Genomic DNA, 25,247 nt, shown 5'->3' with positions numbered 1-25,247 from the left:
ATACACCAGATGATGGCTACATATAGCCGAAACATGTTGTGTAAGTTCCATATGTAAATCGAGTACTCGATAGGGAACATAATATGATATTTTAATCTTTTAATCTTTTAATTTTATTGTGATTGACGGTTATTTTTAAATATTTAAATATTTTAATACTATTAATTCACAATATGACGCATCTACAATACCTTAATATTAAGTACATTAAATCCAGCTGTGAAAACCTATTAACAAGAATAACACTGGTAATTACAATCACTATGTGAGTACCCAGCCCAGGACAGGGTCCGGTGGAGGGCTTTGGTTAATTCTGTGACGAACCTTCGTGTTCCATAAGCCATCTAGTTAGTTATGTGAGTAACCGCAGTATGAAACCTATTAGCCTGATAATTCTTACTTGCTGAAATCTATGTATGATGGTCACTAACCTGAAAAAATTTAGTTTGGAACCTGGTAAAGGCACAACCAATTCGAAGGTCCAGTTCCTGTCGAGCGTCTACACTACGAGCTTCGTTTTCATTTGGCTTCCCCAGATTTGCTAGAGCTGCTTTAATATCTTTCTCAGTTATAGCTGAAAAATGGGCTCGAAACACGACCTGTAACAAGATGGACGGTGCCAGATATAACATGCTCCACTGATAATAACAGGCAAATTTTATAAATATTTACAGGCTGGATGCATAAATATAATTTCAATTTACTTCACATCCAACAAAATCCATTTTCCAGTTGTCTTAAAGAATCTTTCATGCATCTAGTCCTGCAATGCCAAGAACATTCTATAACTCACCAGTGTTGCTTATTTCCGGACTATGTGTTAGATAAGACTATACCATCTCTCCCTCCCAACAACATTTTGAATGTCGTAGCTGAATCAGCTGTTAGTTAGTCAATCATAACAAAAAACAAACATACACTGGTTCCTTCAATGCACTCAAAGCTCTACCAATTTTCCACCCTTTTCAGAGGTCCTTGCTGACTCCAATTGCCCTCATGACGGAGGCAGCAACGACCTCTGAAACACTGATAAACTTCTATCAGATTACATATTGCAACAACCCAGAAGACAGCCATCTTCAGGAGTATACAGTTCACAAAACAAATGCTTTTTACAAACTATTTCTCAACGTCAGATGAGAAAAAAAATGTAAAGTGAATTTCTCTAAGTTCTGTGAATGCATTAAATAAATCTTTTTAGTTACAAACATTTTTTAAATACTCATCATCTTGTCTCCTTCTTAGCCTGGATAATTGGGAGTTTACTACATTGAACTTATTGGGATAAAATGCTATGTGACATGTATAATGAACAAGAATGATTAATCCTCCAATATTAACTATAGCAAGGATAAAGAGCAGAATGGGTACCAAATGAATGTCTAACAACGGTACTTGCCCATGAAGGCACATGACCAATTCAGGACAGATATCTCCAAGACACATATTTCTGATATTTGTACACTCTTCTTACATCTGGACTTTGTACATTCCTCCTCATGTAATTCTGTACACAGCTGATAACTTCATAACATATGTTCTCTCCTTCTTTGTCACAATCAAGCCACAAAATCAAGAAGTCACATCCTCTGGCCTCCTGCGCTAAAAATGACTGCATTCTCTGTTTTGGATTAGCTTCCTTCTTCTCTGTTTGGCACGAGAACAGCTCCACCTGTCATGAAAAGTATGATTTGAGGTTTTAATATTGGTTAAACTGTAAATTGTGAATTTCTTGGTTGTGATGTGCAGTCACAACTCAGAAGACCACAATCCACATAAAAAGTACCGGGTCTCTACCTTATCACATGTTTGGATCCTGTACAGCGTAAGTCAGTTACTGCACGGTGGAACAGGAGAGACAAATTATTTATTTCCCATTTTCCACCTACAGCTCAAAGTAGAGTCTCACAGTGCCAACTTTCTGCTTCAACAAAGACCCCAAATCCTTTTAAAAAAACTGTCTGTAGACACAAAGTAAAGTAGTTGCCTCAGAATAAGGGACATTTACTGCCAATATTTCCTTTCATTTCAGGCAAGCCACAATCCTTGACTCATTTACCAAAAACTTCAGCAAACGCATTCATGGAATTATTAGCTGTGTGGTTGAAGCATTGCTCTGCATGAAATGCCCGTATGTTTCTTTAACTACAGTCAAACTTATCAAAATACGGTGTCAGAAAATATCTTAGACAACATTCAGAATTTACTGTTTCATCAAGAAATAATGGATGTTATTTTCCAAGCACTAACTGTGCATCACTCTGACTTTTGAACAGCAAGATGATTTTCTGTAAACCAGTACAGTAGGGCACTGCATATACAACGGGTTATGGACCAGACCATCACCGAACAGTGAAAATCGCCGAAAAGCGGATCTTTGCCTTTTTTCATTATCATATAGTAAGTGCACAATAGTGCTAGGCCTAAGAAAACAATATGAAAGTAAAATGAATATCAGTAGTACACACATTGCTTACCTTAAATTAATATATATTTAAAATACCTTAAAATATTTGTAATTACACTGTGGTAACACAAAAATATTAAACAGACTGAATCAGCGACGAGAAAATGGCGCCGGACGCACTTCTCTGACTCATCTATTTAATGCGTGGGGCCGAAAAAGCGGGACCCTACTGTATCAACTATTTAGACTGTTCAAATACCTGCTTAATGTAAACAATTCTAAATCAGAATAAAACATAAGGTATGGGTAATTAAACCAATATCCAAACCACCTGTAGAATCAAATTCAAAGACTATGTACAACTGTTATTTTGTAACGATGTAACTTAAACAATCGGATTGCAACGCGGAATGTACTTCTTGACATTCCACAGTGAAAAGCTATGAATTATAACGATTTGGGATTACTTCTAATCCAGCACCGATATTATCAAATGTTTCTTCAGATAGTACATCTCTTTTTATTTTATTTTTTGCCTAACTGATCCCACTGCATTAAACTTCATCACTATTCTGCAAATTGCTGCAAACTTTATTCAACATTTCCTCCAAAACTTACACTTCAAACAATTACTGTATATATACTCTGTTCACTTCCATATTTCATGTTATTTCACAACACAATCCTATCACATGCACGGACACATCTAGTGTTTCAAACACAACTGTGAATTGGTTCAGTCAGTGAGGATTTATGGTTAGTTTTCCAGAATTAATAGCCTGCCAACCTCGCAATTCAAAACCACTGGTCTCATGATAAACTTTGAACTGTGAAATAATTCATTTCTACATAATGATATACATGTGACTCTTCAACCTGTCTTCCCTAAGTCTCCATGTATGACAAACTTTTACCATTGTACTTTTGAAGATGGAATAATTGTTTGTTTAACTTATTTGGGGGGGGGGGGGGGGACAAAATAGCATCCTTTGTACTTCAAAAAATTATGTGCAATTACCCGTTACCTTTACACGTACAAAATGTGTCTCTGCGAACCCAAATACTAGAGGCTATTAAAAACTGACATAATTTTCATTAAAAAAGTAATATCATTCTGAAGTAACCTATATGCTTGATAAAAGTGCTTAAAACAAAATAAAATATTTTTCACAGCAGTACCAACTCTTAAAATATAAAACAGACAATTATCCCCACAAACTAAGCAGAGCATTCTGGATCAGTTATCACGCTTCTTTTCAACTGCCCAGTACTTCCTTCCACTCTGTGATGTTCCCTACTCTCCTAACCCCACTTATCAGGAAGAAATGCATTGTCTTCAATAAAATCTCAGGCAATAAGCAGCGTCAAATGGTTAAAAGATGAAACCAACGTTTCAGGGATCACCTCTGTCCCCATCATCAGGGTTTTGTTTCAGGGGTCATCTCTTCTGACATCAGAACCCTGATGATGGCAACAGAGATGGTCCCTGAAATGTCAGTTTCAACTTTTAACCATTCGACGCGGCTGATCGCCCAAGAAGATTTTATTGAGTTACATCGCCGCATAAGCTTCAGATCATGTAAGTGCATTCTCTTGTTCCAAACAATAAACTGGTTGAATGTTGTATTGTTTCTCTTCAGAATTAATGCTGTTTCATCATATCACTTTCATAAGTTCCAACTGCATGGCCTTGTCAGCCTGTATCTCATAACTAAGGATTGTGGAGTCAACTTTACACTACTATTTCAACATGATCATAAATGTTTGCTGTGCTTTAATACTGTAGCTAACTTACCTGCAGAAACTGTTTTCTCAACAAAACCAAAGCATTCTATTTCTTCATTGTCTGGAAATAACTGTTTCTAATGGAATTTTATGGTAATCAGCTTTGAAATATTTGTCTTTTTTGCATGGTATCTAATTGTGTAAGCTTCAATTAAAGATTTGACCAGGAAAATACTTCTGAAACCACCATACAGATATGCCTCGTTTTATTGCGCCTCACAGACAATGCGTTTTTTACAAATTGAAGGTTTGTGGCAACCCTGCGTCGAGTGTGTCTATTGGCGCCATTTTTCCAACAGCATGTGCTCACTTTGTGTCCCTGTGTCACATTTTGGTAATTCTCGCAATGTTTTTTTAGACATAATGCTATTGCACACTTAATAGACTACAGTATAGTGTAAACATAACTTTTATATGCACCGGGAAAAAAAAAAAATTGTGACTTGCTTTATTGCAATGGTCTGGAACCGAACCCGCAATATCTCCGAGGTATGCAGTATGAGGGCTTGATAATAAATAACTTCTGCAATTGATATACATCTGTGAAGCATAAAGAAAAACTTACGGGGTCAACACGATCCCAACTGTTATATTTTCCAACAAAATCCAAGGTCATCACATGGCCACACACGGATGTCATTCGGAAATGAATGGTTTCACCATGAAAGGACCCTGTCCAATCATGAACATAGCAAGCACCATTTGAACCTGAATGAAAACAATTAGTTGCATTAATCCAATGCAATAATTATGTGATGGTAATGCCTACAGTTATTATTCCCAGTTCTGCCTAACAGCAAAAACAGGGCACCTATGGTACAAACTCTACTATCACTAACAGTAGATTATGGTGACAATGGCTAGCAGACAGGAACTACAGCTTAATTCAAGCATCATCCCTTGACAAACACTTGATATTTCTTACATTCCCAAAGTTTACCTTTGTCAGGAATAAGAGGGAAAGGAATGTGGAAAAATAATCATTACAGCGGCCAACCTCAAACGTGGGACTTTGGAATTCAAGTCCAATACCTTATTCTACGACAACCAGTATTCCCTCATTTACATCTGCACAAGTAAAAGGCCAAGGTGTAAAGTGGGTTTGTTATCATTTTAAAGCTGTGATAACTATACATACCACTTGCTTTAACAATAAATACCTCTGCATTTTGTATTTTAGAGTTTCATGTGTTTCTCAGTGTGAAATGGGATTACATAATGCAGTATCTAGGTGCGTTACTCTTCAGATACTTGATATATGTTTTAACTGTCACATTCACACACACAATGATTATCACTATCAACATTTTCATAAAATTACATTTTTGGTCATATGCAAAGACAAGAATGGATATCTGCTCACAGATTCCCACAGCATTTTGAACAGCTAAAAAAATTTCTTTAACCAGGTGTTAAATATCCACAAGATTCATTTTATTATGCAGATACACATATGCAGGAGCCATTACTGCCATAACCTAGACTTATCAAAGTGGAAACTGCTGTTGAGAAGTTGAAAAAGTATAAATCCCCAGGTACTGATCAGATTCAGGCCAAAAATCAAAGCAGGTAGAAAAATGTTGCATTCCAAGACACACAAAATTCTTTGCTCTATATAGAACAAGCAGGAAATGCAACAGCAGTTGAAGGAATCTATTATTATACCAATTCACAAGAAGGGTGGTAACACTGATTGTAATAATTATCGAGGAATCTCCCTATCATCTGCCTACTAAATTTTATCCAAAATTCTTCTAGCAAGGCTGACTCCATATACCAATGAAATTATTGGGGATATTCAATGTGGGTTCCATCGTAACAGATCTATAACTGAGGAAGGAACATAGATTGAGGGTATTTGAAAAGTGTTGAATAAGATATTTGAACCTAAACGGAGGACGACAGATCATGGAGAAAATTGCATAATGATGAGCTTCATGGCTTGTACTGCTCATCCAATGTTACGGTAATTAAATCGAGGTGGTGGTGGGCAGGACATGCAGCAGGGGTGTTTACAGTGTACTGGTTGGAAGGCCTGAAGGGATGTGACTGCTAAAAAGACCTAGACGTAGATGGGAGGATGACATTAAAATGGACCTTATGGAGATGGGAATTGATGGAGCAAACTGAATGTAGCTAGTTCAGGATACACTGGTGGTGGGTGGCGTTTGTGAGCACGGTGATGAATCTTCGACCTCCATAAAGACAGTTGGCTATTCTTTGAGAAGCCGAATATATAAACAACTTTTCAAAGAATTTCCTGCACCATAGCGTGAGTGAATACTAATGGTTTCTCTGTAAGGACTGTATTACAAATTGGATTTGGGGTTCTCACGGCAATGATTGAAAAGATGACTGTCTTCTGGGTTGTTGCAACGTGTAGTCTGGTAGAAGTTTATTAATGCTACAGAGGTAGCTTCTGCCGCCATAATCAGGGCGATGAGTGAGACCAAATTACACGCCATTACAACCCGAAGATAACCATTGACTGCATCACAAGTTTACGTAACTAAATAGGTAAGATACAAGCTACACTATCAAAATTGGCAACTACAACACACTTCTACTACAGCAATATATTGTATACGTCTCCAAAAACCAACCTACAAAATGGCGATGGCATCTCCAAAAATACCGCGCTATTTACAACATGAGAAAAAATTACTTCGAAGTTCATTTTACCTTTTCTTGATGAATTTTTCCCATTGCTTAATATATTTGCCAACGAAGAAGCCAATGAAGGCTTTTCAGCAACCATAAGAGCCGTCTTCATGACCAATGCCTTAAAACGTTAATACGAACTCAACGCAACCACCAACATCACAGATTATCAGAGATACCGCTAGTGAAAGGAACTTCCACACTATCCTGGTAACTTGACTGTTTCAACCACGGATAACCTACTAATAACCAACCATAGAATACCAGTTAAAAACGTTAAACGACGTAACTAAATTTTGTCACCACGGGTAATTCAATGCAAATCGTTAAACTGATTTTAAAAGACAGCATCGCAGTGATATCACGCTGTCACCATAATAAATTTGGCATATACATAATCTGACAGGAACAGTTGATATTAAAACCATACTAGCAGCCAATGGCAAGGGCTCAGTTGGTAACAACTAACATTCTTGCTCTAACCTCAATCGCGCTCTTCTTCGAACTTTAATTATTTTATTAATTTATTTTACAAATCTGAAGATGACCGACTTCTGCGACACAAGTACTACCACAGGACGCCTACAACTATCACACTAACATCATACGGAATAAACATAAAAATTACAAAGCTAAGCTAGCATTATATCATTTTTCATTCTTACATTTATGCTGGATCTCTCTTAATGTATGAATACATGACATTTTCTACAAAACATAATTTTTTCTTCTGTCTCATACTACCAAGTTGTTCAATTTTGTAACATACCAAATGTTTATCTTGTAATTAATATGAAAGACAAATCTGGAACTCATGGCCATTGAGGGTCAAAAAAGGAAAGCTGAATATCAAGTCAAGGCATAAGTGGAATTATAAATTAATTTGATATGGTATCTACAGACAAAAAACATTTAAAATCAGATTTCACCATTAGTGGGCAAAGGACAAAAGAAATGAAACACTGCCATAGGCAATGTAAATAGACAGAGAGAAGGAAGCATGGACTGTTATGTTACACTTGCAGGAATTCAGCATCAACTTGAATCTGATGTTGAACAAAATGATCAAGACTTCAAGTAGCAGGTTTGTTGTACAACAAAGGACTGGAAAACAGCTAGAAATGACAGCACCATGCAGACACGATTATTCAGTCCAAACAGGGAAGGTCTCTGCCAGCCATCCTGTTACACGTGGGATAATTACCGTCTGTATATAGTCCTATAGTTTCCATAATCTGTCCATCTTGACATACAGTACAATTTGTCATTATTTAATAAATTATAACAAAACTCTGGCAAGACCTATTAAGATGTTCTTCTCTTCTGAAATGTATTTTAATAATCATTATATTAACTTTCATATGCTTAAGTGTATATCAGGTAAAAATGTTTGGATATATTTACACAGAGATACAGGTAAAGGTGTCCTGCGCCATAGCCGCGCAGTCTGAGGCATCATGCTTCGGACCGGCAATACTGAATGCGCGCTGGTTCGAGTCTTGGGGGAGAAGAAATTTTCTCATGAGCTTTGGGTAGCGTAATCTGGTCAGGAAAACTAGCAATGGCTGGAGGTTCGTCGTGCTGACCACACGTCACCCTATATCTGGTTGGATGATCGTTCACCTCTGCTTAGGCATGTGAACGTGAGGCCAGCAGTCAAGCTAGTCGGCTTTGGCTCTCTGGAGCTGTTACGCCACGGATTTAATTTTTTTACAGGAAAAGGTATATGCCTGGTCACTTGCCATGGGTGACTTAACATATGCCAGTGCGTGAGTTGTTTCATGTGCAAAAATACATGGAGTGCTTTTAAAAACATTCTGCAAGATTATAAACATACCAAGAAAGTGAGGCTAAAAGGTCCTGAGAAATGGTGCACTGGTTTCTCGACCAAGACAACACACCTGCTCATTCTACTGTGTCCGTGCAAGAAACCTTATGACTTGCTTTACCCTCCAGATCTAGCCCCATGCCACACTTTACTGTTTTAAGAATTCCAGTTAATAATCAAGGGAAAGAAACTGATATATAACTGAGATTAAAAGAATACAAGACTAGTTTTGTAAAGTTCAAAGAAAGAATTTCAAAACATCTTTCATCAATGGCAGAACTGCTGCACATCACAAATGAACAATTTTAATTTACTGTTTTGGACCTTAACTACCATCTAAGAGTCATTTAATTAAAACCACAGCTGAACAAAGCATGTATAAAGAAATAAACGCAAACCAGAAATTTTTTGATCTGATTTCATAGTTCTGAACTGTAATACAGAACAACATACATATGACAAACATCTCAGTTCCAAAAAGTATTTTTCATAATCTCATGACAGAGTAAGGAAAAGGGAGGTATAATAAAATGAATCTAACACAAAAGAATTATAATTATACACAGGTAAGTACAGATTAGAATTTACATAAATATGGGATGATTCAGAAAATAACATTGACATTCAACTACACACCCAAAGTTACAGAGATTGGAAGAATGTTAAAGACATATGTATACACACGCACATATTTCAGCTTTTCTCCAATTCATAACACTCGCCATATTTTCTTACCTATTTCACCACACCTATCACAACCTCGTTGGCAGGACAGGACACTTGAACAGCAGTGAAAAGATTAACTTCACTAAAGCCCTACAACAACCAGGTAAGGAAACTAGGAGTAAATTCAGACAACCAACCACTGCCCTTAAAACATTGTATGCTCCTAGACTACACACATATACAGAATGTATGAAACAAATCTATCAAACTGTTTCTGCTTATGCACTTGGAACACAACTGCAATAAAAGTAACATCAAATTAGGAGAGAAGATGGCTGTGTTACAATACATCAAAGTCCTAAGTATCTTCAGAATAAATTATGTTGAACCGTAATACCTCAATCACGGTTCTTCATAGTAAGATAACATAGAATACTTACCCTATTTTGTCAATCCAACTTCCAGCACAGGTATCAGGAGTTGGAATGCTTCCTGGATATATGAGCTGCTGTTAGCTGCCTAGAAATTTAAAACACACTATTATACTATGGCTCCCAATTAACTGTTTATTTAAGAGTACTTTATTAACCAATACAAGAATTAGTGAAGAAAATGATTACACAGACACAAAAAAAAAACCCAACAAATGTAATTTTACGGATATAAATGCAATACCCATTCTTGTACACTCCGTGCAACAAAAATCAAATGCCTAGAAACTGGAAGTGAAGCATACAGCTGGCATTATACACCAATATGTCTGCCTAATTTGAATAAAAATGTAAATTAATGTTAAAACGTTTCTAAAACTTGTCCCTAGGTTCCACAGTAGAATGAAATGATGACTGTACTTTGCTTGGGCATCCATATTTGTAAATTTGAGTTATGATGTCAGCATGATCTTGAAGCATATTTAAAACTACACAGTTGTATATTATTCAGAACTTCCATGCACAGCTCATAACAAGAGCAACTTGAAATGAATACTTAAATATTTAGATTGTGATATCTGAAAGTGAATGTGAATGCTTTACAGACAAACAAAAAACCACACACTCTATTTGAATATAAAAATTGACATATTTTGGTATTGATTTCCAGTTACTCTTGGTGAGTTCCACACAGTTTTGAAATATATGTTTGAATACCTTTTTACACGGTTTATTTGATCTACAAATAGATGCATTTCAGTCCTCACAGGGCCATCCTCAGTGTTGATGCTTATATATTTGGTTCAGAAAAATATCTACCATCCTGAGTCAATATAACACTATACTTGAAACTGCCTTATCAAACATCACCTTATAAAACCAATTAATGCAGGCAATCTAAACATTTAAATATTAAAAGCTTTCCTTGGGGGGTATTAAAGCTATTGTACAATTTGGGTATTTCTGGTACATCCCTCATCAAAATATATAATTCGTTCCTTATACCACACAGTCTCTAAAGCTCCTTACCTCGAGAAACACACTGGTGATCAGTGCGTTAACTGCAACAGGGTCCATTGAGTTTTCTGCGGCAGCATTTAGGCATTCAGAGAAGCGGGTGGCCACAGCACTTACTTCGGAGGTAAGAACAGACGTAACTCTGCAAATTATAAATAAACTCAATGTTACAAAATCTCATCATATCGTACAATACTTATAACTAACATTAGAAAAACATATGTTTGCAAAAAATACTTTATAAATCTAGTTCCAATAGAGGATACAGTATTGTACAAGAACTGTATTGTCCTTCTATAGTACAACTGCACTAAAGTTATGATTAGCCAAGCATGAGAGTTAATTTTATCATTGTTTCAACTTACTGCAGCAAAGTTTGTGCTTCTTCCGTGGGACTCCGGTCATCTTTAACGAGGAGTAGCTCAGCAGCTTTGTGGAACTGTTCAACAGATTCAGCTGTAAGCTGTGCCAGAGTTGCTATTGCTTTCTGATGAATATCACGTGCACTAATAACTTCAACATTATTGGAGGATTTCTGGTTGGAACAACAGTTTTCTACCCAACCATGTGCCATTTCCCATGTCTAAGTGGAAAATAGAGGTAACATAACATTAGGCTACATATTATACAATGCAGAATAATAAAAGAAAAATTACAAGTCTGGAATTTCTTTTTTGCTCTAAACTTCCCACATTTCCAGGTTCAAAGCATATCACTCACACTTGTCTGCTGTGGCTACAATATTAAAAATAACTGTTAGCCTCCCAAACCCAATCCTGCCGTCCACACCGTGGAATGAGGTACATCTTTAGAGACAGCTCACAGAATTCTGGTCCACTGACGGCAAGATGTGAGGTATCATGCTGGAGGCTGAGTAGCAACGATGTGGTGATGACAGCACTGCTAATTACCCCTCTGAGGTACCAGTAGCACCAACAAATTCATCTTTTCACCCATATGAGGATCTATGGGTGGTGACTTTTAGATCCCTATTACCCACGTGACCAAAATAACATCAACAGTGATGGAAAAGACAATACGTCCAAAACAACTCACTGAGGGTTCTAAATGTTGAGACACCTACATACAAAAGTAAGGGATAGTCCTCAATGGACAATGGCATGCCACCACATGGTGCTGGTGTTACCTGCAAATCTGTAAGAGTCAGAAAACAATGAAGGGCAGGGACCCTCCAGTAGACAGAAAACTGCTGGCAGAAAGTCCAGGGAACCAGTAATTCTGGCAAACCATCACAGGTAGACAAAAATATTATAAAAGCCACAGAACAAGAAAATCTCAAGGACACAGTCTCGAAGACAGACAGGCTCCACAGAAAAGGACTAGACTCTCTGGAAGAATAAAGAGGAAGCTTCAATGTAAGGACAACGCAAAGAACAAATTCAAGTTGAATAAGTTATGTACGAAGGACAATATCACATTAATAATCAACACCGTAGTCAAACGGTTAGCACTCTTGGATCATATTCAGGAGGTACTAGACTCAAATCTGAGTTCAGATACTAGCTATCCTATCCTATCATAATTTTCTTTGGATCCCTTGTGACAAATGTCAGGATTGCACTTTAAGTGAGGTTACGACTGATTCCTTCAACACCATCTCCAATTCATTACTCATTAATCATCATATACAGTAAAACCCCTCAAGTTGGACACCCCTTTATCCTGGACACTTTTAATTGGAACTGGCAAATATCCTATAAGTTTACGTGTCCACAATACCCTATATATTGAACACCCCTTTTGTTGCAAGTTGGACACGTTCATGCACTTAGCTTCGATGCTTTTCAGGGAAACTTTTTCAGTTACATATTTTGTTATTTTGAATTTCTGACTGATGAATGCCTCCTCTCTGGAGGATTATCTTATGGACATTGAACCCATCATTGGAATGCATTGCAAGTATTTAACTATTCTTTTGCTGAACCCTTAACTGGACTACAGTATTGCAGAAGACACAGTTTTAACTCCATCAGTACTGTGCTTACGTTTGAGTTCAGACTGTGTTAACAGAAATGGAATTTTTCTTTTTGCGATGAGGAAGCAAAAATTGGTGGAATTAACTTTATAAAATGTTATTGAGGCTGGGGTGTAATGTGCAATGCATGGGAGTGTGCTTCAAAAGATTATTATTAATATTAATTGTCATTAATTCTTAATTCAAGTAAGCCTACAGTAGTTAGTGTATGTAAGTAAATAGATTATATTGTCATTAGACCACAATCTGATTTTTCTCTCTCCCTCTATCTTGGACACCTCTGTAAGTTGGACACAATTTCGTGGAACTCCAAGTATCCAACTTAGAGAGGTTTTACTGTAATTACATGCTATATAATCTGAGATGCTGACAGTATAATTAAATAACCAACCCATAAAATATAAACAATGATATGACATGAGAATCTTACCTTATTCAGTTTTTCAGTAGCAATAGGGACACCAAGCCCCTTTACCGCATTATCCAGCCTCTTCCTCCAGTCGACAGCATCACTCTCATCTTCTTCTGTGTCTTCGTCATCAGGGAGCTGGCATATGTCCTTCACTTCTTGCAAAGACTGCTGCAGCTGGCTGAGGGCAGTCCCACTGCTAGTCAACAGTATGGACTGCAGTTTAATGTCACACTGCTTTGATAACATCTCCAGAGCTTCTAAGTGTACCAGACCTATAGGTTTGCAAACACATGCAGTCACACCTTAAAAACTTGTGTAAATAATTATAAACAAATTTTAACCTCATTCACAAATAAAGTTAAAAAATGTGTGCCTCTTAGCTCCATCATGCCCATATATTCCTCCATCTGTTCACATGTAACAACTCAAGAGCAGTAAGCAGATCTTAATTAAATCTGATACTGAGAATTTTTACTAAAATATTCAAACACATTCCAGTTCTGGTTAAAACTTGACCACAGTAAAGGCTGCTTTGAAGACCTGCATGTTTTTCTGTATGTGGAAGTGTCTGGGTAGGGAATCCTCAGCCAGGTAACCCCCTCAGGGGAGCTCCCATGTGAAGTCCCAAATCTCCCACAGAGAATCCCCAGTCAATCATGCAATCACATATGAAATCTCTGGAAAAAAATTCTCTGTAATGACACCAGCACCCAGCATGACATACATGCCATGGTACAGTGAACATAAAATAACTCCAAACTTTGTTGACAATTACAAATACATGTGGGGGGGGACTGCAAAGTACATACAAAGAGGTAACCCAATCCTTCCTTGTACTATAAAAGGTAAAGTTATCCCACTATACATCATGTAGGTGCTTGGGGGCAGAGGCAGTATAGCTCCTACTCATTCTTGACCTCAGAATTAGATGGGGGTGAGTGGTCAGCATCACAACCCAGCCGTGCTTTACACCCGAGAAAGGACCCTGGTAACCTTCGAATAGGAGACTGGGTGGGCCAGAGAACCGGCCTAGATACAGAGACTAGAGAAAAATCCTCTGCCCCCGTCAGGGATCAAACCCAGATCTAGTCCGTAGCCAGTCACAACACTGACTGAGCTTTGTACTGTCAGATGTGAAATTATTACATTTAGGCTCCAGAAGTAAGATGTGTGGGTTAAGGCATATGCCTACACTGCTGATGTTCTATAGTTCCTTTAATTCATAAATTACATTGTAGTGTAAAAATCAGTTATCAAAATGCCAGAAATCGTGCCAAAATTAAAAGAGAAAAAAAGAAAACGAATTTAGTTACACCACACGTGCTCAGACTTTTAGTCATCCTGCCACCCACTGTCCCTTCCATCTTCCATTCTACACTACTGTGATACAGCTCAAGCTCAGTCATTTTGTGTCCACTGCAGATGTATACATTTTTTATTTGTAATGTCTTACAGCCTTTCTATACAACTGCAAGCATTTGAAGAAAGGCATGCTCATCAAGTTCTTCTCAAAACTTTAACTAATATACTGGCAACTTCCAGTTCAGTCATACCTTGATAATCATCAAACAGTGTTTCAAAATGTGCTTTTCTTGCAGCTTGACTGTCTTCAATTTCCTGATCCTCTTTCTCAGCTTTCTCCTTCGCTTCTCTAAGGACCTACAATGCAAAATCAAAATTTACCAAAATATAAACAATGCCAATTTGAAGGAATGAGTATATTTGAGCCTAATCGTCAACAGATTTGTAATAGGAATGTGAAAAGGTTCTACACAAGAAAATCATGAATACTTATTAAAACACAGACAATCGTATTTCATCTGCCAGGAATTATTAAGCAACTGTATGCATTCAAAACTTGTCTGATTCATTATTATACAATATCTATACTGAAAATGAGTTTGATCATTATTCGTCACTTCACAGACAAAATTAATTTCCAAATATTAGTTTCAAAATAAAACAATGTGTTGTAAGCTAGAGGAAGAATAGGAAACATTTTGAAAAATCTTGACAAATTCTCAGTAGTAAAGTAACACAATGCAAAAAAAGAAAATAGTGTCAGATGATTCAACTATGAAATAAGTTGGTATTCACAAAAGAGAGCAATTAAAGATGCACGTGTTGCGTTTATATTCTCGACAAGCCATTTTGTCAGAGCACTTGAATTTAGTTAACACATGGTTACAGAAAATCTTTAAATATCTTCTTTTGTATTTATCAATAAATCAAATACCTCTTAGGTCAAACATACAGAACAGCATAACATAGTCATCTGTTAAAAAACAAAGAAGCAGCACAACATTAGCATAAATTTCAAAATGTCTTGAACACATGGTACAACTGTTTAGACAGAGTGGTTAATCATGTCCTGGAGGTGTTGTTAGTCATTGACATTGTTGTGACAGAGTAATAACAAGTAAAGTCATAAGATAATCATGAAAGGTGAGTAGATAAGAATTTCAAAAGGAAACTGTTGTAGCATATAAGTTACTGTCTCAGTCTAAGGAAAACCATAATTGCTAATCTGCCCAAAATGGAAACCTCCAGATACAGGTTCAAGCAACATGCCTATACCAACATGCTCAGTATGACTGACACGCAGGAACTGCATGGTTTTAAAAATTTGGTACTGGAGTGATCTTCAAAGACACAAACTTCCATGTACAATACACAGTCTTTTGTAAAACTGTGGAAGAGGTGACACACAAAAACTACATCAACTAAAAATGGCTGTCTTCTGGATTGTTGCGCCGTGTAGTCCGGTATAAGTTTACTGACGTTTCAGAACAAGGACCCCTGAAACGTCAGTAAACTTCCACCAGACTACACGGCGCAACAACCCAAAAGGCAGCCATCTTCAGACTCACTACCATGAAAATCTCAAATCCTACACACATCAACTAACCTTATAACGATGCTAAAATATTTTTTAAGGTACTGACACTGTATCAACATGTACAGGTTGATTCAAAAGGTTAGGGCCAAACTGAAGGAGCGTTTAGAGGGACTAAGAGAGAACAACTTTTGAATAGGAATCCATGTCCTCCAAAGTTATCCTGAGTCAGTCGAGGCCATTGAAGGTAGGGAAGTCTGATAACATACCGCTGAAATAATCGTAATTTGCTATTCTCCTACTAGCTTCATTTTGAATCACACGTATCCTGTCAGATTCTACAGAGGCCCCTAGGCTGTGATTATTTCACCGGTATGTTATCAGACGTCCCTACCTTCAATGGCCTCGACTGACTCAGGATAACTTCGGAGGACATGGATTCCTATTCGAAAGTTGTTCTCTCCGAGTCCCTCTATATGCTCCTTCAGTTTGGCCCTAACCTTTTGAATCACTCTGTATATACCTGTGAGAGAACAATTTTTTCTGAAAATAAAGCTCTCTTCTTCTTCAAGCCAGGATCACCTTCTTGCAGCACTTCCATTGTCTTTTTGCCAATGGTCTCAAGGGTGTCCAAACCCCCAGTCAGAACTTTATTTCCTGTGGTTTCAACTAGTCTTGTTATCGACGACACACCAGAGATGAGATGACTAAACCCAAACAAACCTGAAGGCACAGCTTTCTGTTCTTCTTCACGTTGCAACTCTGAAACTGAATACAACGTAATTCACATTCATAAGCCTGAAATTTTAACTAAATGCAGCCACAACAAGTTTCAGCCCTTTTAATATTCCAATGCATATGTTCCACATTCTGTAAGAAATTTCAAAGTCTTTGTCTAGCTTGCCGTTCATGCATTGATTATATTATATTCCTTGTTCCTTCTGTCTATGGTTTATGGTTTATAATTCCGTGCTACAAGGCATCAAGAACAGATGAAAAGAAGGAACATAATAAAATGCACAATAAAACAGTCATGTGGACATCAAGCTAGGTAACGCAATAAACTCTGGAAGTAAACAATGTATAAAGTTAACTCTACACAAAGTGTAAAATGAGATTTCTTTTAAAGCATTTTCATATGTTTTAACACTTTAAATTTTATAATTTGCTTTAACAACTGAACATAAGTTGATACATGTTGATAAACAAGTGAAGCCAGTCTGAAGACCCTAGATCAGATGAGATCAGATCAAACCATGAAGAGAATGATCGTGTAGTGTTGACCGAAGGTAGACAGAAAGAGAACTCGTGTCCTAATGTGTTACAATACTTTATTAGGCAATTAGTTTTGAGAGCAGAAAAGCAACTTTTTTACTCTAAGATATATGTCATAGTTACATAGTTTTTCAGAAGTGGATGGAAATAATCTCTTGGCTGGTGACAGGTTAAAGATGCATAGCTTCAGGATAAAGCTGAATTGCTTGTAGTTGAGACTAACACATCACTTAGGCCCTAGTGACTTGAGTTGGCATGGGCAAAGAATAACAGCCTGATCCCTTTAATCTGCAGCCAATCAAATATGAACATCAGTCCAAGAACAAAAGTGATGATATGACACTGATAGGAAAGGGTAGAAAATATATCCCATATTCAAATTTCTAAGGCACAACAGATTGGCTAGAGAGGTGAATTCCACTAAAGCTAAGACACACTTTTTAGGAGTCTTTCAGGGGATACACAGGTAATTTTGCGTAATTCTAAATTAAACTTATAAAAAATTTGTTATATTATTCTACTGTGTCCTGAAGTTGATATCAAGTATCACAGACATGTAAGGACCTCTGCAATGTCAGTAAATTTCACCAGACTACATAGCACTACAACCCAGAATACAGCCATCACTGACTGGCTACTTTGTTTGAATTTGGGTGAAGTATTAACAGAAAGTCTGTCTAAGAGTCATAATATTTGTGGGTTTTGAATATAAGCCTACCTACAAATGATTATGCCAACTTGGCTCTTTTTGTAACTATAAAGCAATCACACCAACATTTGGAAATAATAATACAGAATCACTGAAAAATTTTACTGTTCTACAAAAGCAGCAGCATTCCCACATACTCATATTGTTAGTTCAAACTTAAAATGGAAATAAATACAACAACTTTACTTTATCTGGACACCTGCATTGGAAACCTGGTTTGCCCAGGCTTCAAGTTAAGTCTGCCTAGGAAAAGCTGGCTGAACCACTGCAGGGATGAAACATGTATGTCAAGTTAAGTGATGTGCATAAAACCTGTTGGCAGACAAGACAGTAAAAATAACTGGGTATGAAATAACATAAGGCTTCTTCATAGTGACTGGGAACCTGGATTTTCTACAGCTAAAGCAGAAGAATATACAGCCATCTATATTTGATTAGAAGCATTAAAAATTTATGCTGTACATGTAAAAATTTAGAACATATTCACCCAAATTTAATATCATGCCTTAACCTACTTTAGCACCCAAAAGAAATCTTCAGTCTTACATCTCAGCAATCTTTTGATATTATGATACCAACAGGGATGACAATCAGTGCACGTTTTTAATAAAGGACAAATGCCCTACTCCTCATTGGCAATCAGAACAACCACATAAGTAGTTCCATATACAGTAGATTCCATTTAATCGGGGCAGCCGTTTATTTGGGACAAATCTTGAAGAACAAACCTATTTAACTCTTTACATGGAACTTCGCTTAATTGGGCCAAAGTGTTCTTTTCCTGATGTGTCCCAATTAAACGGAATCCACTGTATTTGTCAAAAGATAGTACAGTATGCAGGACATCTCTTCCTAACTACGCATGTTTCATAAAAAATTACCATGTTCACAAGCGTGTCACCAGGCCTTATACGTCAGACAGATGACTCTAAAACGTATTCCCAAACTCAGTTTATTTAAAATCTATTCTAATAGCATCCTTCCATCTTCCAAATGGTCTGTTCCCTTCAGCTTTTGACACTAAAATTCTATCTGCATTTCTACATGCCCATTTCATTATCCCTTCCTTCATCCTAAGAAGATATGTTGAGCATAAATTATGAAACTGCTCATTATTAAACTTTTTCCAACCTCCCGGTACTTTCTCTTACTTAGATCCAAATATTCTGCTTGCCTAGCCAGCTGTTATTTCTTGCAAGAATCTTACAGCTGTACAGTAATATAAACAGATGGAATTACAGTCGGTATAATCTGATCTGTTACGTATCATTTCATACTCATTAATATTTGGTTGATTGGAAACTGTTGACAGTTTCTGGAGACCTAGGGCATTGGGATATTTTTCTCTTCAACATGAAGTGCCATTGGGTTTCACACACATTCTAGTATCCGATGGGTATCAGAGATTCTTTATACCAGGGGAAAAAGCATGAAGCTAAGAACAAACTTTCAAATAAATTTCATGATTAGGAATGTATTTCCAGACACCCAATAGCATATCACAGTGATAAGCATAGGGACACTTTCATGAAGGAGTCATGTAATCTGTTACCACCATTACTAGTGGTACCTGCGCAGTTAGGGGCATCATACTGATGATCCCTGTACACCAGTTGACAATATGCAGGTAACTCCAAGGGTCTTTCACACATAGGTGTACATAACTACATGGATTAAGTCCTTGCTCAAGTAGTCATGAAATTTCAACTTTAATAGAACCTGAAATATCGTTACCATATTCACAGCAGTCTGTCATGGACTGTACCCAGAGCCTATCTCCAAATAATGCATTCAAATCTGATGTTATATTCAACATTTGTTGATCTAGTAAATATATTCACAAGTATATCTGCAACCTGTGAATGTACCATGCTGTGATAAAAAAGTATCCATTTGATATGTACCACAGGATTAAACACATAGTATACCACTGAATAATGAAGCAAATCCAAAACTTGGTCTGGAAATAGACAAACTATTATAGTTCTTGGCTGTAATCTTGAGACTTGCAGGGTGAGGAAGTGGGGTGAAGGAGGAAAGATAGCGCCAGCCTTTAACGTTTCGGACTTCCTGCATTCCTTGCAAGTCTCAAGATTACAGTTGTAAACAGCATGTGTCTTCCAGCTGTGAAGTCTATTACACAATCATGTTCAGTTACTGAGATGACCCAGATAACCAAATAAAAAGATAATGCCTACATAAACAGCAGAATAATGTTCTGAAAGCCCCTACCGCAGTACCGTTAAAAATAGAGAAACTTTTTGAACTTACATTCGTTTGCTTCATTCTGTTTCTTTTCTTGAAGTAGCTTCAGTTCTTCCTCCTTTTCAAGCTGAGCCAGCATCTCTGGATCTGGAGCACCAATGCCTGCCTCCAAAACAGTACCCAGGCCCTGAAGCAAATGGAAACTGGTTATGGCAGGTCTTCTGTAAGTAACTGTGTAGAAAATCATGCATCCTGTCATAAAAAAAACTGACAGTCTTAATTAATTTGCGAATTTATTCTTAAAACACTGTTATTGCATGAATACAGAGAGACATTAATTAACTTTGTACTATTTTTTAATGAAGATAAATTCTATAACTCATACTTCTTCTTCTTCCTCCTTGGTTCTACAACCCAGTGAGGGTCTTGGCTGCCTCCTTTCGGAGGTTTCCTAATCTTTGAAGGGTGCATTTGAGAGTAGTGAGTGACCAGCCCACTGCCTCTGCACAATTTCTATTCACTCCTGATTATGTCTGCTAGAGCCATCTAGTAGAGAATCAGGAGAAACATGAGTGAGAAATGGCTGCTGAATTTTGCTTACAAAACATCTTTTACATACTGTCAATCTACAACATGGGATCACCGACTTTACTTCCCCTCTGAAGGAAGTTGTGCTACGAATTTTTATTACCCCTTAAAAATCCATCTACCTCGGCCAGATTTGAACCCATGAACCTTCGGTCCAGTGGCAAGCACGCTAACCACTAGTCCACCGAGGGTGACCTATAACTCATACTACCACAATATAAGAAGCTGCACAAACAATGCAATGGATTAAGAAACATGATGGCATGATTTATATAATGAGTTTCCAGCTGGTTGGTCAACTGGTCCATAATAATTAGTGACACAGACAAATATTTACATTAACATGTTGCTACAAGAGGCCTGACATTTATTATAAAATATACAAAGCAGCTAGAGCAGTGTCTGCAAGTCTTCACTTGTAGAAAGAAAAGTTAAGTTTCAAACAAATTAAACTGTCACATGAGGTCTCCATGGTGTAGTGTGATCCACGACAGTCCCGCTCACTTAAATTTTATCAGCCATGTGCGCACATACTAGAAACTTCCTATGTAATATTCTGGAAGCTTACTGGCCTTACTTATCAACAAATGCAAAGAATCAGTGACTTACAGTATAACAAGTGTAAAGTCTGACCAACCATAACCAAGACTGTAATTTATGAGCTGACAAAACATAAAGCAAGGATGTAATAAATTGTAACAGTAAGTGGAATAAACCTATCTTCAGTGTCAACAAGAGCCCACATGATTTTACCCATCCTATTATAATACACCTACACAATATACCAATTTTCAGAATTTTATTTTTTTAACAAAAATTAAGAAATGTTTGGTGCAACATTACCTGTGATACTTGTGTTGTCAGAGCTGATACACTCTCTGTCGCTGTGAACAATAATGAGGTCATTCCCCAGTTGCCCCATCCTCCCCAGCTAGAATCAGAATCTGTTTCCTGTTGGGAGAGAAAATAGTGATTCACAGTGCCAGATGTTGAATAATGTGACACAATTATCAAACTTCATATTCTGTGAAGAATTTCACTAGGAAGAAATCACTCACAATTCTTCCACATTGCTACCTTCCAATTAAATAATTATAACGGAATAGAGATTAGAAAAGACAAAGCCTGTCATAAAATGAAGATAATAATTCCATGACAGTCACTTAATATGTGTTCAACATTTTCACCACCAACAATAGGAACTACTGCTCTCTCAATGCCAACTACTCATGATGTAATTTCTATAATTATTTTCTTTTTTCCTGCAGATGCCACACAATTAGCATTAATCATTTACAGATCATAGCTCAAGTTTTGAGGAATTAAAATATGGATCAATTACTAACATACACTTGATAAATGCATTTGTTTTACAATTAAAAATTACTATGTCAGTATAATTATGGACTCTCAACCCACAGATATTTAAACTGCTGGCAGAATGTTAACACTCCAATTGTCAGACAATACAATTTTAGTGACGTAGGACACTATACTGTCAACAGCAGAACTGTCAACAATCAGAAATAAAATAATATACATACAAATATACACAAAAGACGTCTGCTTGGATGACCTACGACCTGTAAGAGACAGGAAAATGTTTCTTCTCTTCTGTTCTTGTCTACATAAATTATTTAGTTGTGTAATATTGTTTGTTCAAAAACATTATACCTGCCAAGACAATGTCTGTATGAAGGGAGATAAACAAAATATTCTGTAGCATCAACAGTTATAAGTCTGGGACCTATTAGAAAAAATAATAATGTTCAATACTTCTACATTAGTTATGCATATGCATTTGTGTTTCACAGCATGATAAAGAATGAAAACAAAAAAATTCTTTCTTTAGTGTGTAAATACATCAAAACTTTTGCCCTACTCACTAAAAATTATATAAGAATCATGCACATGGCACAAAATCACAACTATTTAAAAAAAAGTGTCTGCATGTACTAACTGGTCTGGTGATACAACAAATAACACTGGCAGTTCTAGGGTTAAGAAAGTTGTACTTACTTTGTCACAGACTACTTAATGAGTACTTAAACTGGTGCATATTCCTGGACATTTTCCTTTCTCTATTTAATTAAAAAAATATATGTTGTTTTGTAAGCTAGTTCACCTTCCATTATCAGGCAAAACCATTTTACATAGTTGGATGAGTCTACTGGAAAGAGCTACTTTCACAGCAATTTATAACTTTTATATCTACATGCAGAAAATGCCTAGGCTATGTCTCATCATGAACATCATTTGACCATCAACAGCAAATTATATGCTTGCAATGTTAGTAAATGCATACTTTAAGCAACAGTGCACCTCTACTCAGAATAAACATAGCAACCATGCTCCTCTTGTATAAAACTATAAACTGTGATATGGACCTAAGTATGCCTGCAGTTTATAACACAAATATATTATACATTACTGAAAAAAAGTCAGACAATACCAAAATAATTGTAGTTATAATGACCCAAGTTTCATTTAGAAATACAGGGACTTTAAACAGTACTTTCTAATTTTATATCACAAATAAATAAAAGGTGCTGATATTAATCTCATAACTGGACAAATAAATCTTTCACAAATTACTGTTACAAACCTTTTCTGATGCAGATTGTGACAACTTATCCAAAACTGGTGCAATATTATGTTCACTACTCTCCTCAAGAGTCAACTTCTCTATTTCCTGAGCAGTATTATCCATTTTGTATGGAGAAACTGTAACAGTCTTTCTTTCATCCTTGTCATGAGTATCACCAACAACCTGGTTACAGGTCTTCTCTGATGCAAAGAAATCTTGCTTTACTTTCTCAGACTCACTTTCCAAACCTGTACATAAAATATTCTGAGAAATTTTTGTACCAAGCTTTCTTGCTGAACCCCCAGATTTTGGTTCCCTTGGCTTTTGCTCCCTCTTTACACATTTCTTTGGTTGTCTATCTTTTGTAACAGCTTCATCTGAACCATTTATATTGCTTCCTCCTCTTGATGGTAAAACACTAGGTGACTTAACAGCTTTGTTTTCAATGGTTTTCACAGTTGTATTATTAATATCTGAGGCCTCTGTATCGGTTTTATCATTAGTAGGGTCTTTTGACGTTTGAAACGTTCCTCCAATTCCAATTTCATTCCTTAATAACTCATCAGGCTCTTTCTTTTGTCTATTGTCATTGGATTCATTTGTTGTTGAAGATTTCTCTGGTTCTTTCTGTTCCTTTGTAGAATGCAATGCAGTGTGATCAATCTGAATTTCTGGGTCTTCATCTGCACTCTCAAAATCTTCGCTGTCTGACGTTGCCATTTGAGATCCTTCCAAGCTGAAGAAAGATACAAAGTAACGTTACCGTACTGTTAAATAATACTCATAAGGTTATACGAATTAATGAGAGAGAACAAAAACACGGTTTCGTAGCAAAAGACCTTCGTAATTTAATAACTTTACTTCAATACCTCAATATACTCGTTTTTACGTGGACTGTCCAAATGGCAACAAATAAAAAAAACATATGTAATGGTAATCGTAGTGGAGAAAAATCAAACGCAGAACCCTTTGTTCAGTTACATTGTCATACGAACCTACAACATGCGCATGGCATATTAATATACTTACCCTGAATTAAAATAAAATTTGTAAACTATATATCACAAATATCTCAATATACGTCAGCGCATACCCACTGTAACCATGGTAGGAATAAATAAGGTGTATCCAAATGGAGGACGAAAATTTAACTCAAAAGTGCATCTTCCATCGTGATAATAAATTCCAGTATTAATACTTTAGCGAATGCTTACTGAAGTAAGTTAACGTTCATTTATGCCATTTATTTTTAAAATTTATTCGAGTACACCTCAAAAAGCAGTTTACGCAAGTTTTTAAGCATGTATCTGAATTTAACGCAATAAAGTATTTAGGCAATCATGTAAAATGCTCCTTAAAATTGTCCGATCTAAATGAAAACTGAAATCATTCGTAAATTTCTTGTAAACTTCTGTAATGTTATTTTACTTAAAATCTGGTTTTCCATTCTCGAGTTGAAACTTTGTTCGGTGGAAGATAATCAAGCTTACGTCACTACAGCTGAGCATGAACCCAATATTACACCTTACATAATTCTACCACGCATTGCTCCTGTGTACAATGCAATCCCAATACAGAGATAAAGTTCAATGTGACAATGACATATTTATGAGAAGGCATGCACCCGTACATTGCACAGAGTTGGTTTTCGTAGTTGATATTAATATATGTTCCTTGCTGTCCTCATGTTTGTATAAATCTATGTGGGTTTATAGATGTAGGCGGTGAAGGATTGGCCTCAATTTTTGCATGCCTCTTCTGACATCACATTGTCCTTCTAAATCATAACCTGATCAGGTTCCTCATACCTTAATCTTGCAGCTGTGGGTAATCAGAAGGGTACA

General features: G+C 36.7%; 2 protein-coding genes across 5 annotated transcripts in view; both read right to left on the bottom strand.

Moving 5' to 3' along the window:
• Top3beta (DNA topoisomerase 3-beta) overlaps positions 1 to 7,083 on the bottom strand; it is a 120,374-nt gene extending 113,291 nt beyond the window's left edge. For both annotated transcript variants that reach the window (XM_087347870.1, XM_087347869.1), the window contains exons 1-4: positions 6,875 to 7,083; positions 4,758 to 4,900; positions 1,475 to 1,672; positions 432 to 599 (exon numbers count right to left, since the gene is read on the bottom strand). In XM_087347870.1, the coding sequence (XP_087203996.1) occupies positions 432 to 599; positions 1,475 to 1,672; positions 4,758 to 4,900; positions 6,875 to 6,965 (600 nt within the window). In that variant the 5' untranslated portion in view covers positions 6,966 to 7,083. The remainder of the gene's footprint in view (positions 1 to 431; positions 600 to 1,474; positions 1,673 to 4,757; positions 4,901 to 6,874) is intronic.
• Positions 7,084 to 9,218: 2,135 nt separating this feature from the next.
• On the bottom strand, positions 9,219 to 24,564 carry LOC110833078 (protein FAM114A2). Of its 3 annotated transcripts, none has more exons than XM_022070724.2 (11): positions 24,433 to 24,564; positions 23,422 to 24,139; positions 21,660 to 21,767; positions 20,295 to 20,415; positions 16,563 to 16,807; positions 14,757 to 14,862; positions 13,222 to 13,475; positions 11,161 to 11,378; positions 10,808 to 10,937; positions 9,788 to 9,866; positions 9,219 to 9,644 (listed from the first exon to the last, which is right to left on the bottom strand). In XM_022070724.2, the coding sequence occupies exons 2-10, from the start codon at positions 24,121 to 24,123 to the stop codon at positions 9,789 to 9,791; spliced, it is 1,962 nt and encodes a 653-aa protein (XP_021926416.1). In that variant the 5' UTR covers positions 24,124 to 24,139; positions 24,433 to 24,564; the 3' UTR covers positions 9,219 to 9,644; position 9,788. The 3 variants fall into 3 exon arrangements, with proteins under 3 accessions (XP_021926416.1, XP_021926403.1, XP_021926410.1); XM_022070711.2 differs by lacking the exon at positions 24,433 to 24,564 and adding an exon at positions 24,273 to 24,410; XM_022070718.2 differs by lacking the exon at positions 24,433 to 24,564 and adding an exon at positions 24,273 to 24,410 and having other exon boundaries at positions 9,219 to 9,497.
• Between the last annotated feature and the right edge of the window lie 683 nt (positions 24,565 to 25,247).

Source organism: Zootermopsis nevadensis, unplaced genomic scaffold, assembly GCF_977971745.1.
Source record: "Zootermopsis nevadensis isolate Lab colony 2312 unplaced genomic scaffold, Znev_1.0 Znev_ptg000012l, whole genome shotgun sequence".
NCBI lineage: Eukaryota > Metazoa > Arthropoda > Insecta > Blattodea > Termopsidae > Zootermopsis > Zootermopsis nevadensis.
Note: the sequence above shows the minus strand (reverse complement) of the source record. Positions and strands in the feature narration are given on the sequence as shown.

Excerpts from the sequence above, each read along its gene's own strand:
- LOC110833078 (XM_022070711.2), bottom strand. The coding sequence starts at position 24,328 with ATGTTTTTTTTATTTGTTGCCATTTGGACAGTCCACGTAAAAACGAGT. Across the intron at positions 21,768-23,421 it reads CACAATCTGCATCAGAAAAG|GAAACAGATTCTGATTCTAG; the intron begins GTTTGTAACAGT and ends CTCTCCCAACAG. Across the intron at positions 10,938-11,160 it reads GAAGCACAAACTTTGCTGCA|AGTTACGTCTGTTCTTACCT; the intron begins GTAAGTTGAAAC and ends TATAATTTGCAG.